This window comes from Curcuma longa, chromosome 9 (assembly GCF_044706935.1).
Source record: "Curcuma longa cultivar G26 ecotype Majalengka, Jawa Barat chromosome 9, ITB_CL_G26_1.1, whole genome shotgun sequence".
Classification (NCBI taxonomy): Eukaryota; Viridiplantae; Streptophyta; class Magnoliopsida; order Zingiberales; family Zingiberaceae; genus Curcuma; species Curcuma longa.
Window position 1 is genome coordinate 6,373,546 of NC_133869.1, and position 15,351 is coordinate 6,388,896.

Here is a 15,351-nt window from a genome sequence, read left to right on the forward strand (position 1 = left end):
CTCGTTTGCATGCAACATCATTTCTTTTTTTTCTTTCCTCTCCTCCTTTTCTTCTTAAATTAATTTAGATTTTATTACATAATCTTCTAAATAATTTATTTTTAATTTTAAAATGTTGTTAATACTTTAATAAAAATTAACAAAATAAAAAATAAACTTTTTTATATTTGTTAATATCTAATTATAAAAAATAAAATAATTTTATTAATAAAAATTTAAAAAAATATGGTATTAATTTTTAAAAATTAACATCACAATTTAAATATCAACAATGTTGTAGTGTTGAGTTTTAAAAATCAATACCATAGTAGTGCGTCTTTAGAAATCAACACTACAGTGTTGGTTTTTCTCACATACTGTGATGTTGATTAAACGAGGACTTATTTGAATTCATGTTCACCTAATAAATCAATATGAGTTTGAATGAGTCTGATCGAAGCTCTCTAGGTCTATAAATGAGTTTTGATCCAAATCCATTGATGGACCTAGATGACTTGAATTTTTAAAATTTTACAACAATATGGAAGCATACCGTATGTAGAAAGTAAATATGGTAAGAAATCATGGTCTTAAGTCTCTTACCCGAAGTTATATGCATGTGCTAATTGGTATAAAGTCTAAAACTTTATAAACTTTTTTGAATAATGTTGGAAATCTTTTATATAATAATAGAGGACATATTTGGACTCTTGAGTATTGCAAAAACTTACATGAGTTGGAATACTCCCAATGAGAGCTCTTTAAGTTTATCAATAAATTTTGATCGAAATCCATTAATAGATCTAAAGACTTGAATTTCTGAAAATTTGTAATGAGATGAAAGAGGTTAGTATGTAGAAGGTATATATAATATCCAATCATGATTCTAAAATAAGTAGGCGAAGTTATAATCACATGCCAACTAATACATATTGTGGTACTAGCCTTCAAAAATCAATACCACAGTGTTCTAAAAATTTTAAATCGTTTTAAGCACTATTGGGAAGGTTTTAAAACAGTAAACGAGAGTTTATTTGAACTCAAGTTCACCTAATAATCCTATAGGAGTTTAAATGGGAATCTAAGTATATTAATACGTTTTGATCAAAATTCATTGATAAATCTAGTGGATTTGAAATTTTATCATGAGATGTAAGATGTGAATGTGTAAGGTAGGGAAAAAGAAATGATGCTGCATGTAAAAGAGAGAGGAAAAAAAATTAGAGAAAGATTTTGAGAGAGAGGTAAAATTGAAAAGAGGAAAAAAATTAGAGAAAGATATTGAGAGAGAGGGTAAAATTAAAAATAGATATGTCTTTTGAAAAGTTTAAAATTTAGATGTGCTTTTTGAGAATTCTAAAATTTCACCTTTTGAGAATTTATCCATCTGGTTTTGTTTAGTTCTCAACATAAAAATATGTTTGAAAAAATTTACATGAAGAACATAAAGAAAATTAATATATAATTAAAATTAAAAGAAATGATGCATTATATGAAAATGCATAAAAATACAACATGATATACTACATACACTATATGGATGTGGAACTCAGGTCTTATTTTTTCTATAATGTATAATGTTACATTTTTATGTTGCATTTTTATATAGTATATCATTTCTTTAAAATTAATTTATCTAAATCCTAAATATCCACACTGCCTTAGGCAACTTTAATACACATCAACTTGAAACAGCTGGCTTCCAGGGACAGGGAGCATATAAGAAAATAGCCGTTGCCGCTCGCCACAACTAACGGCCACTTCCTCTCCGCAACCTCAACGTTCAACAAAGCGCAGTAACCCTGCTCCTTCTTCGCCTTCTCTTCGATCCTCACGACCTCACCGGCGTGCGATTGAATTCGGTTGAGAAAAGCGCAGCAATGGCGACCCCAGCAAAGGTATCCCCAGCCCCCAGATGCCGGCCGTCGGGATTCAGGAAGCTCTCAACTCATCGCCGAAGACCGTCGTCGAGGCCTCGCGAAACAAAGAAGCTGGAGAAGGGGATCGAGTTGTCCCCAAAGGGCGCTTGTTTTTCCACTCCGGAGAAGAATAAGAATTCTGCCACTCTAAAAAGGGGGGAATTGGAAACAGGAGGTGCTGGTTTGGAGGATAAGGAGTTGGCGGGGAGTTCGAAAGCAAATGCTTTGAGGCGATCGATACTGGAAGAGGCAATGAACAGCCTGCCTGCACACGGGGCAGGGCGCGTCATGTACATAGCGAAGACTTTCGAGAGGATTCAGTCGATTCCAATGGAAGAAGAGGAAAAGAGAAAGGTGAAGAACTGGGCATTGCCCGGGTTGGAGTTTCGTCCCAGGGCCAAGTTGAGCGATCTATCACCTTTGCTTGTAACATGTTCGGCAGAATTGATAGCTGAAGAAGGAGGTTCGGCAGAGCACATGTCGGCGAAGAACAAGGATAAAAGGTTGGTAAAGTGTTGAGAAATCTAACCCAAAAATTTCTCTCGACAAATATTTGGTTGGATTTACTCATAACTTTGAGAGATTAATCTGTCAAAGAAGGAAAATGCTATAAATAACTATCTTGCTTAGAGTTTATGGATCAATTAAGGTGCAACAGGAAGAAGAAGACTACAAGTTCATGGATAGTTCAATTTACAAAACAGTCTTGCTTAGAGTTCAGTGGCAGGATAGGATTTCAGATTGCCAATTGAAAATAGTTGGAACAAGCATGACTTGTTGTTGTCAGGACAAACATCCTTCTCTTCTATAATCCAAAAAGTTTGAGATTTTATGAGATTGCTAAATTTGAATATATATGATCTGACAATCTTGTTCTTGCAGAGCAAACAGTGGAACCCATGAATCTGGTGAAGGGCAAAGGAGAAACCAAAATGTAAGAGGAAATAACAGTCTTACCGCTACTTATTTTATACTGTTTCTTTAATCTTCAGTATTGCTTGAAACTAGTTCTATATCTGAAAAATGTCAATCTCTATATTACAGAGCAAGGCTTCATCAAAAAGAAGCAGGAATAGTAGACTTGAAGTAGAAAGCCCACTGCCTTCCAAATTGAGGACAAAGGTACAATGTTATATATCTCAAAGCAAGAAGGTTTTTTGTGCCGCCGTAATTCAATTCCAAAACTAAACATCTGTGTGTGCACTGTGCACATCTGCAAGAAGCTAACCAAGTTTGATTATATAAAATCTACAAACGTGAGGTTTGGCTTGAAAACCCTGTCTATAATTGATGACTAGAACCATGCATGGCTGAAACAATAGCATTGAACCATGATCTGTTATCAATAAATGTGAGTTGCTAATTACTTCGTCAGGTTTCCAACCGCAAAAGCTTCCTTGAGCAAATCAAAATGGAGAGAGAAAGACAGCTGAAGGTTACAAGAAACAACATGAAATATATATATATTAATTTTAAATATGTGTCGTTTATAAGTAAATTCGTTTCACTGAGAAAAGTTAGCATTGTCTCTGTTTAGATGAAAGATGAAAAAGAAGCCAGAAGACATCCAAAAGTACTTGTACCAGGTGCCCTAAAACTTTGTAAGGTGCTACTTGACCTTATTTTACTCTCTCTCTCTCCATTTTATATTTCCACTCACAAAAGGTTTATTTGTTCGTATGAAGGAACCAATGAAGGTCTTCAACTATGTTGATTCTTACAAGAAGATTGGAAAATGCTTAAAGATCAAAATTAGTTTGCTCTACGCATAAATTCCTGGGATTATGAAACAACACGATGTATACGACTTTTTTTTTTTCGTTTTCTGTTTAAAGTAATTGAAAATGACAGATATTTTGTTTTGATAAATTTCTTGGTGCATCTTTTTTTGTTGCGTTGGAATACAATAAAAGTCTCATATTTAAAATATATAAAAAAGATCCTGAGATTATAAGATGGAGATGATGGAATTTGTAAATCCCAAGCCGCATGAGTTCTATAAACTAAATTAGAACTTCAAATAGGAAATACAAATTTAATGATCTAGTTTCTACGAATAACATGGTTTAATATATAAAATATAAAATAACGACAAGGAACCTGTTTGTAGATCCATGTCCTTGTCCTACAACTCCTTGTGCTTGATCCCTGTAGAAGAAAATAAAGCGGAAGCTAGAGGAGGTCTTCCAAGGGGATTAGGGTGACGGCGCCGTAAAACCTTCGTCAATGGGGAACGAACGCGATGTCACATGATGCCCTAAACCCTCGGGGACCAAACCCTTATATAGAGATCTGAACCGTTATCAGCTCATAGATAATAACAGAACAGATTGACTTATTTCATATTTAATCCCTATCCGATAATACCAAAAATGGATTAATAAATTCAATAAATTTAATCCATAATAATATCGGAACGGACTAACGGGTTCTATATATTTTAATCCACATCAATAATCCGAAACCCGATAAACCTTAATTAGATCACTTAAATGGGTTCGGTTCGTATCCGCATATACAAATTACAATTAAGCCCATAATTAAGAAATTAAATCCAACAATCTCCCACTTGGGCTATATGTGATTTGTATTTAATATACGATTATAACTTTAGTTGATATCAAACTTTATGGGTACTTAATACCCCTGAAAACAATCTGGTCCATTAACTTCATTGGTATAGGACTAAAGATGTCATAGTACTATATATGCCTGTAACTAGCCCTAACAATAATCACAATACCAATGTTGTTAATGACATAGATCAAGATGTGGATATGTAGTATGAAAATTACATGAAATGTGATCTGTACATGTCAATTTTCAATTGGTCCTGATGATTGATAAGTCAAGGTTTTATATGCATTTTTTATCAATTCAATTCTGGATTTTTACTTGAAAATAATTATTAAATGAATTAATTTGATTATATTTGTGTCATGCAGTATAATTGAAGATTTTATTATAATATCTATGATTTGATGGTAAATTTTACATTAATTGAGTTTATTTGAATTTTAGGGCTCAAATCGGATCAAGTTCGAGCTAAACCAAGATCAAATCGAGTCAAATTTGCTAAATTGATCAAGCCAACATGGAGAACATGATCTAAATCGAGCCCGATCAAAATTTCAGAATTTTTCGCAAACCCTAAAGCCCTAGATCAAGTTCAGATCATCAAAAGCAAAATGGACGGCCAGGATTTTATGATTAATCAGAGGCTATTTAAACGAAGCTTAGGAAGGAAAATTCGGAGGTTACTGTTCTTCATTTCCCCGCCGCGCGCCTGCCCTGCTCAGCGACGTACCTCCACGGGCAGCCTTTTCCTCCCAACTCGAATCCATTGCATTCCCTGATCCTTGAAGAAGCTGAAGCAGGCCAATTGGGCATTTTCCGGCGGCTGGAGTTGAGCGGCGGAGAGGTTTTTTCCGCCGGTCGAAACCTCTGTTTCCGCGAGTTCCGACAGATCACAACACAATCCGGCGTCATGACTCCTTTGAGGGGTTCTCCTAGGACTGTGAAGCCGCCCTAGATCATCAATCTATCTGATAGGAGCACGAAGAAGAGAGGAAACCCAGTTTGCAATCTGATTTCCGCCGTGCAGCAACCTGTTCTTGGCCGGAGAGGGTTTTTCCGGCCAAATTCGCGGTGCTGGCGACAAGCAACCCAAAATACGACCTGTCCGAAGTTTCCAAAGGAGTTAAACAGCTGATTGACAACCAGCCGAAGGGATTCGAAGGAGAAGAGGAGAAATTTCTGATTTTCTGTTTAGCTGTCGTTGCACATTTGATACCTTCCTGTTTCAGCATTTGATACCTTCCTGTTTCAGCATTTGATACCTTCCTGTTCTTCTGAAATTTTAGGCTATCAATCATATATTGTTTGAGCTTCTTAAGTCCTGATGATAGCTTGTGTGTTTTATGATTCTATTTAGCTTCGTTGACTTGCTTTTCTTGTTTATCGTGGTGTCTGATTTCAGTTTCTGATACATAGGCAATCTACTGTTCGTGCCAACTTAAACTTGCTTCCCGTGCCAATTTCAGCCCTAGCTTTTAGTTCCCTTTGATTGCTTGTAGTTTAAGTTAGTTATTAGTTTTCTTTGAGTGCATCTTGCTTTGATTTTCTTAAGCATTCCTTGTTTTAGTTCAGTTGCTAAAGTCCTAAATTCTAGCATTGCATTTATAGGTTAAGGACAATTTAGTTCCATTCACAAGTGTCATTCATTCATCCCTATTTTAATACCTTTGATTTGTATTTTGAATTGAAAAACATCAAACCCCCATCGTATATGTGAAAATCCAAAAATACGACACTCGAAAGCTCGAATTAAACGATTTTCTACTAGTCCTTGGAAAAATACGACTCGAGGCCCCTATACTTCATTTATTCAGATTTAATCGTGGGTTTTCGATAAATTTCTCAATTCTAATTTGGAGCCCTATCGTGACATCCAATTTAGGGCTTGTCAATAAAAAAAACTGATATGTTCCTTTTCAATTATGAATCGTACGATAAATTGGGTAATTCCAATTCAACCTATTCATAATTTATTTTGGAACAAGTTTGCTACCAATCACAAAAAAAATTATGATTTTACAAACCATGAAATACGAAGAAACAAAAAATCTCGCTCTGATACCAATTGATGGAATTTGTAAATCCCAAGCCGCATGAGTTCTATAAACTAAATTAGAACTTCAAATAGGAAATACAAATTTAATGATCTAGTTTCTACGAATAACATGGTTTAATATGTAAAATATAAAATAACGACAAGGAACCTGTTTGTAGATCCATGTCCTTGTCCTGCAACTCCTTGTGCTTGATCCCTGTGGAAGAAAACAAAGCGGAAGCTAGAGGGAGGTCTTCCAAGGGGATTAGGGTGACGGCGCCGTAAAACCTTCGTCAATAGGGAACGAAGGCGATGTCACATGATGCCCTAAACCCTCGGGGACCAAACCCTTATATAGAGATCTGAACCGTTATCAGTCCATAGATAATAACGGAGCAGATTGACTTATTTCATATTTAATCCCTATCCGATAATACCAAAAATGGATTAATAAATTCAATAAATTTAATCCATAATAATATCGAAACGGACTAACGGGTTCTACATATTTTAATCCACATCAATAATCCGAAACCCGATAAACCTTAATTAGATCACTTAAATGGGTTCGGTTCGTATCCGCATATACAAATTACAATTAAGCCCATAATTAAGAAATTAAATCCAACAGGAGATATCTATATTGGTATAAAATATTTTAGATTAAGCTCAAAAATAAAACTATGAGGGTGTGACCTTAAAGTAGACAATATTATATCATTGTAGAGATATATATAGTTTCCATTGGATTTAATGAGCAATGTCTATGTGGTGTCATATAGGGATCCTCATAAAAAAATGATTGAGGAGCTCTTAGTAAGGGGGTTAGATTATTGTGATACAATCAAAGTTCTACATTGAAAATACATAGAAAAGATCTTGAGATTATAAGATGAAGATATCTATATCGATATGAGACCTTTTGGATAAAGTCCAAAAATAAAATCATGAGAGCGTGAATCTAAAGTGTACAATATCATACCATTATAGAGATATATATAAATTTCATCGGATCTAACATCTTTACCAAAAGAGACTTTGAAGCATCCCAGAAGCTCCTTGAGCTCCGCTTCATCGAAAACCGCCCACTCGACCTCCGCCTTCTTCACTGCAACGCCTTTACTGTGCTTCTCAACGTCGTCCGGTGCACCTTTACTTACGTCGTCGGCAACTTCTATTTCGATGCCTGCTTCCTCTTTGAATCTATCGTAGCGCGAGATAGATTGAAGGTAATTGTTTCAAAAAGGCTCTTAACTGCTATTTTGCTACTTGTGTATGTTCAATTTTTTCTCTTGAATAGATTAATATTTAAATAAATTTTAATTAAAATTTGAGTATTAAAATCACAATAATACTTGAATTCAAGTGATCATAACAACACAACTGATATAAAAAATAGTAAATATACGTTTAGCATCATATATTGAATATAACAAAATACTTAGAATTATTAATTACGAATAAAATTTTAATATTTTACTCAGTTATATATACGACTTATAGAAAGCTATTGATAATTTTACCTGTGTTAAATACATTTAGGGTGAAAAAACAAAAAGGCGTCCCAAAATTTTCCAATAATCAAAAGAGCATCTTAAAAATTTAATGGACGCTCTTCTCATAATTTTATTTCAAAAATACCCTTCAGCCAGTGTTATTATAAAAGCTATCGAATAATTTTTACAATGTATAACAGCTAATGAGTAGCTTTTATACTATGTAAAAGCTATTAGGAACTGCTATAATAGTAATTGCTGTAATGTATAAAAACTATTAGGTAGCTCAACAAAATTTTTATAGTGAATTTAAGATTTATACCGTGTATAAACTATTCGATAGCTACTATAAAGTGTAGAAGCTACTCAGTAACTGCTATAATGTATTTAAAGCAAATTTAGGATTTAAGGTTGACACTGTATAGAAGTAACATATTTAGGAGTTAGAATTGTAACAACTACGTATAATTTCTACAACTATTTAAAGTAATTTTGATAAAGTTTAAATAATTTTGATTAAATTATTAAATAATATTTTGATAAAATAGTATTTAAAGATCTTAAATCTTAAATCCTAAATTCAAAATTTATATTAAATACGTGGTAGTAATTATTGAATAACTTCTACACATTGTAGGAGTTATTCGATATTTCTATACGATGTAAATCCTAAACTTAAATTCTAAATTCATTTTAAATACGTTGTAACAGCTACTAAGTAATTTATAATAATTACTAAATAATTTATATATGTTGTAAATTCTAAATTCACTTTTAAATACTTTATAATAATTAATGAATAGCTTCTACACATTATAACAACTAATTCTGCCTTTTATATATTACAGTAATTATTGGGCAATTATTAAAGCTATCCACGGCATTGAATATTTGAATCTAAAAGTATTTTCTAAATAAAATATATCTATTTGACGTTTTTTTGAAAAAAGAACTGTCAATATGATGTTTTTCTTTTACTTTGTGGTGCACATTTGATTTTTACACCTACATTTTTATATTAATATTTACCCCGTTAAATATATTGTATAATTTTTTATAAATCACAGTTTTAAATAATCATAAAATATTTTAAATATTCAATCAAGTTTTCGGTAAAATGTTATCAGGCAGAATAAAAACAAAACAACCTTGGAAGACTTTTTTTAGGAGAATTGCCCTAAATTCGATCTGTTTGGCTTTTCCAAGAAATAAAAATAAAAGATGGGAGTTTCCATTCATCTGATTATCCATTCATATATGCGTATAAAACGCACCAAGTGTTTTAAGATTACGGAGCCATACAAATCTACCGTACGCTATCTCACCTTAGATATTCTTTTGTAAAGAGAAGCATAACCTCGTAATTAAAATACTAAATACTAAACGATACAAAGTAAATGTAGCATAAAAGAGAAGGTTAAAATGTGTAAATTTACTGGAAATTAAATATAAAATACACTTGTCCAAACATCAAGCATGCTTAAAATTGCATATTCCAAACTGGGATTCGATAAAAGGTTCAACTGAAGCATGCCACTACAACTGTCGAAGTAATGCAGAGCTTTTTAGAAAGGTTGTGTAGATTCCTCCCAAGCTCATCGCCAAAATATTCCAACAATGTTTGTTTTCCAACCTTCCGCTATAGCGGCCCAGAACAAGTATCGTCATCCATCCAGGATGGAGCATCCAGAGCAACAATGAGATGGCTAGCGATATCCTGTCATGGCCCCACCAAATGTATAGCGCAGAGAAACAGGCATATTTGGCATGGCAACCCTGCTTTGGGCATTTGATTCTTCATATCCTGCTGTTGTTCGGTGGCCAATTGCTCGTTCATAGGTCCTCTGTTCAGTAACTGGAATGGTGGCATCAACATCTGTAGAAGGCAGAGTGTGGTAGTCCCTTGGTGGGAGCGTGTGTGTATCCCCAGCTGGAACCGTCTCTGGAACTAACCTATAAACAAGCCTGTCATGCGAAACAATGAAGATGAGCCCCAGATAATGTTATGCTATTTTTTGGGAGGTTTAGATATGGAAAGAGACTTTTATAAACGATGTTTTAAACCAAATGAAACAAAACCAAACCAAACTGAATATATGAAATATAAATTCAACGATAACAAAACAGGTAACTAGTTAGTCAAAACATTAATGTAGAACTAGATATGCATAAACATACTTGAAATGCAAAGCATATTTAAAAAAAAATGCTAGAAAATATCTAGCAATTCCATACCGTTCACCTCGAGCAGGATTTTCAGAATAGTAAGATCGAGTAGACTCCACTTGAAATGGATCAACAGCAGGTATGACAGAGGGTTCTTGTAATGAATTAGCAAATGGATCGCTTGTATGTGGTGCCTGAATATATCTCAATTCCACAGGTGTAACATGTGATAGATGGCCAGGCCTATATGAATCAGCATGTGGCAACTGAGGTGGGCCATGTGGCATATGACCTATCCTATAAGATTCTTCAGGCAGCAAATGAGATGTGACAAGTGGCCGGTAATCCAGCCTATATGGATCCTCAAGCCGAGGCGGTGAGACATGTGGCACATGAGCTGATCTCAACTCCACAGGTGTAACATGTGATAGATGGCCAGGCCTATATGACTCAGCATGTGGCAACTGAGGTGGGCCATGTGGCATATGACCTATCCTATAAGATTCTTCAGGCAGCAAATGAGATGTGACAAGTGGCCGGTAATCCAGCCTATATGGATCCTCAAGCCGAGGCGGTGAGACATGTGGCACATGAGCTGATCTATATGGATCGTCAAGTGGTAAATGAGGTAGATAACGACGATCCTCAACATAGTTAATAGGCGGCGATGTCCGTTGCTTTGTCTCATTTACAGGACGAAACAATGATATTAGGTTGTGAACCTGCATTATGGTTGAAATAGTACGAAGGTGAGCAGTCAAACTATAGGCACAACTAATGATATTTACTATGACAATGGCAGGAGTTTAATGTACCTGTTTTGAGTTAAGCTCAGGAGTAAATTTGCCCTTTGAGTTATAGTTATCTTGAATAGCATGTTTAAATGTAGTCTCTGGAAGTGGCAGGCAATCCGTATGAACCTTGAATTTCACCTATGTCAAAGAACAAGCAAGGAAGCAGTAGACAAGTGATCAGATAGATGGTGAAGTATCTTAACTGAATAGTTCCAAAAGAGATCATACACCTTTGTTGGCAATATCATGATGCTTAAAAGCTATATCACACTAAAATGGCTAGTTGAATATGAAGTTTAGGCTGGCTAGTGATTTTTGGATCCTTCACAATGTTCATACGCCATAGGTTGTTAATCAATTTTTAGTAAGATGAATTTCAGGGACTATCTTAACAAGAAAATGTGAACAAACTATGCAGGCACCAATGCAAGTGACAAACTATAATAACCATCAAAATGGATCTAAACATAACTGAGCTATCTCATATATAATATTGATTTAAGAAATAATCAATTCTGCCAAGACTGAAATTGCAATGTCACTGTCTTGACAGTATATACTCCTACTAACTACTGCAAGGATTACATCTTACAGAAACACAGTCGAAGAGATGAATCATTCATTTTTCCTAAGGCTCCTATCAATTTTGTCCAATATAGCGTAATGCATAAGAAAAAGAAACATTGAAGATTGTTTGCCGGCATAGAACACTAATTTGGCCCTTTTTAGCCTTTTATGGATATCTGGGTAGTTATTAGCCAAATCATTTGCAAGCTAACCAAAATAGCAAGCCAACTCTTAGAATTGGACAATTTCATTACTTGAATCATATGAACTGAGAAAAAACAGCACATGGATGGGCATCAGACCAAGTTTACGTGAGATTGTGCTCTCGTGAACTCAATGGACTCATAGAGGAAGATAAACAATCTTGATGCCATTCTTGTTATTGCCAGCCTTAATTCACTTCCCATTATCTCATCCTAATCTCATCAGTAGTTGATGACTTTTGTGGACTTTGTAAAACCATTATCCGCTACTGTAAGCTGCTTTCAATTGCTTACACCGTCGACCACTTCCTGAATCAGTTGCAATCCACTCCTCTACAAAGACAAGATGTGAAAGGAGGTGGGAGAAGGAAGAACTAGATGAAGGGAAAAAGCTTCACATCCCCAAGCAACTTTTTTCAAGCTTGCCTCATCTAAAGGATCATTCTTAATCAAATAATACCTTAAGTTGTTAGATCAGTTAAAGAATTAATCATATATATGTGCATATATACCTAAATAATAGGTGGTATATGCTGTTAAGGCAGCAGAGACATTGCTTAGTTAACTACATGATATATACTTAGTCAGATGTATATTTATATAAGTCAGTCCTTTTTTTTACGATATAATATATCAATGATTTCTAATGCTGACTGCATATACCCCATACAGTAGGTTGATTACCTACCACCTGAGAATGCCTTTTAAGACCCTAATTATATTGAATAGACTTTGACCTAACATGTATTATTATCATAAGAATGAGTATCTAACAATATTGGCAACGCTTGATGGAATTTTTCATTGTCATCTTTTGCACCACGAACATACTGAAAGGTTAAAAAACAGAGGTATGGTTGCCATATCATGAGTCTAATAAGCTAAATGACATCATATACAAGCTTGGGCTTTTGGCATATCAGACACTAGTCAAGCTCCTAATTTTGCAATCATATATATGTTAAAAATCTATATGTAGCAAACACCTATCATTTTTTTAGGTACCATCATATATAAAATATATATATGTTAATAATTAAAATGTATATGTGGCAAAGATGCTCATTTCCCTGTAAGCAAGTTTGTTGCTTCAGTTATCTGCTAATTAGAGCTTTAGACTGATACATCTACACCTTCAGGAAAAGGTGCTGGAAGCTAGAGAATAAACAGCAGCGAAAAAAAATAATAATCTTGAAGACAAGTATCAACAAGTCTCACAGCATCAATTACCTGAGCGGGGAAGGCCCCTCGGAAGGCATTCGGTGATAGGTCCATCCCGCCCTGACATGTGGCCTTGTAAACCCCATATAGAAGCTTCAGATCGAAATCATATAGGAACAACTTAGTGCCTGGCTTGATTTTCTCGACACTCTCCTTCCTTCCTCTTGGAAGTCCAAAAACGTGGAGACGGAAGCACTCAGGCTTCGTCTTCCCACTGCACATGAAGATGAATCCAGAACTCTTATTGGATGGTGCGACAGGCTTTTTTTCCTTCCCACTGTCCGCCGCCCTGCTTCTGTTGGCAGCAGAAGTTGCTGCTGCGTCCACAGGCTTAAATGTCGCCTTGCTCTTCTTTGCATGCTGTTCATTCATCCTCGCCTTCTGTATCTTCTTTGACGAAGCCAGGGATGGAGTCCCTTCTCCCTTCCCACTGCCACCCGCCCTGCTTGTCTTGGCGGCCGAGGTCGCTGCTCCGTCCGCAGGCTGGGTTGCGGGCTCGCTCTCGTTCAGCTGTAGTTCATCATTTTTTTCCTTCTTGATCTTCTTTGACGGAGTGAGGGATGGAGTTCCCTGCTGCTTCTGCTTCTGCTTCTGCTTCCTTAATCTAGCCGCCTTCACCATCTGACACAAACGAAGATTAGCAGAATGGAATGAGGAAATTGAACAAACTACAGGAGAGGGAACGGAAGACGAACCTCTTATCGCCGCGGCCTTGAACGAGAGGAGATCTAGGAGATGACGAGAGGAAACCCTAATTGGATTCACCGGCAGGATGTGCAGCAGAGAAGGATTATCATATACACTGGAGCGGATGGTTGGCGACGGCTGAGATCAATGGAATCCGATGCGACCCATAATAGATGAGTGCCACGCGTGCAGAGGACGGCTGAGATCAAATGCTTTCTGACAGACTGTGCACAGTGTAGGGTGATCAGGATATTTAGCTTAAGACGCTGTGGATTTTTTTTTTTTTCAAAATGACCAATAAATTCTGTAATTAAGTTAACAGAGTTAAGAGAGATTAAATAATTAACAATGTTTAACGGTCCTAAATGGATATCATTTCGCTAATCGCAGTTTTATGAATTTTTTTTCTTAAATTTTAGGCCTTTAACTTTTAGGCCTAAATACTTTTGAGCATATCTAGAGACTTTAAACATCATTATGCTAGTATTTTTTTATGTTTAATTTTAAGTTTTAAGTTTATAAAATCATTAATTACTTTTGATAGAAACATATTTATCAAATTAAAATTATTACATCCTAGTAGTCCTAAACTTTATTTTTTTTTCTAGATGTGAGATATATATGTGTTTAGACTTTTTTTTTTATTATTTTAAAGTACTTATTTAATTTTATATTATATACTTTTCAAAATAATAATAATAAATTTTGTTTTATCTTACATTTTTAATATGGATATTGATATGAGTTATTTATTTATTGTGGTAAAAAATAATATTCTCATCTCGAGGTCCCGTAGTCTCTCATATGAGAGGGTGAGATAATCAATGAAATATTTTATATAGGTTAGGAATTAACTTTCTACGTTTTATTGTGACAGTTCCCATATAGGAATATGATTGTAAATGAATCAAACATTCATAAATATGTTTGATGTTCAACTTAATTAAATAAATTAATTTGAATAATTTGATAAATTAAATAAATAAACTTGAATACATATGTATATTCAATTTGTATATATGTTCAATTTGTTAACGTTCATGAACAACGTTCATAAATAATATTTATGAGTTATATTCATCAATAAAATTTTTATTAATATATTAAATAAAAAATAAAATTTAAAATAAATAAATAAATTTTTATTATCAAATTTAATAATTAATTAAATAAGTTTAAAATAAAAAAATTTAAATAGTCAAATAAATTTGAATTAAAAATTTAATAATATTTAAATGAATTAAACCCAAACTAAATTTGAACAAAATTTAAACTAAAAAAAAAATCAAACTCAATTTGAACAATCATTTTAAAATTTTAATTCAATTTAGACATGACTTAATTTAATTATTTTATTAAATAAATTTAAATATTTTATCAAATAAATTTAAACTCAGTTTATTTATCATTTTAGGTAGGAATCATCTAGGGTTTAGGGTTGGGCGTACGTGCACTTTCTGATTTACCTTGATAATCGATAAAATTTTTTTATAGAATCAGATCAATCACTCCAGAACTAGTCAATGAGACTAATTAAGATTTATCATCATCTACGACAGGAGTTATTAATGTAATTAACGTGATGGGAAGCCAGTGGGATTCCGTACAAGTGTGCCCAAAATTTAAGCTCCAAGTAGACCCGATCATGATTCAAAACCGATGGTTCGACGGTTCGGAACCGTCGATTCGACGGTTCATGGCAGATCG

At 34.4% G+C, this 15,351-nt stretch overlaps 2 protein-coding genes across 2 annotated transcripts; one reads left to right on the top strand and one right to left on the bottom strand.

Moving 5' to 3' along the window:
- The first annotated feature begins 1,859 nt into the window (after positions 1–1,859).
- LOC141834392 (uncharacterized) lies at positions 1,860–3,331 on the top strand. The gene is made up of 4 exons (XM_074721748.1): positions 1,860–2,401; positions 2,781–2,832; positions 2,943–3,027; positions 3,255–3,331. Exons 1-4 carry the CDS (start codon positions 1,860–1,862, stop codon positions 3,329–3,331), a joined length of 756 nt encoding a protein of 251 aa, XP_074577849.1.
- Positions 3,332–9,411: 6,080 nt separating this feature from the next.
- LOC141835245 (uncharacterized) lies at positions 9,412–13,725 on the bottom strand. The gene is made up of 5 exons (XM_074722677.1): positions 13,653–13,725; positions 12,967–13,578; positions 10,988–11,104; positions 10,242–10,894; positions 9,412–9,971 (listed from the first exon to the last, which is right to left on the bottom strand). The coding sequence occupies exons 2-5, from the start codon at positions 13,576–13,578 to the stop codon at positions 9,713–9,715; spliced, it is 1,641 nt and encodes a 546-aa protein (XP_074578778.1). The 5' UTR covers positions 13,653–13,725; the 3' UTR covers positions 9,412–9,712.
- Between the last annotated feature and the right edge of the window lie 1,626 nt (positions 13,726–15,351).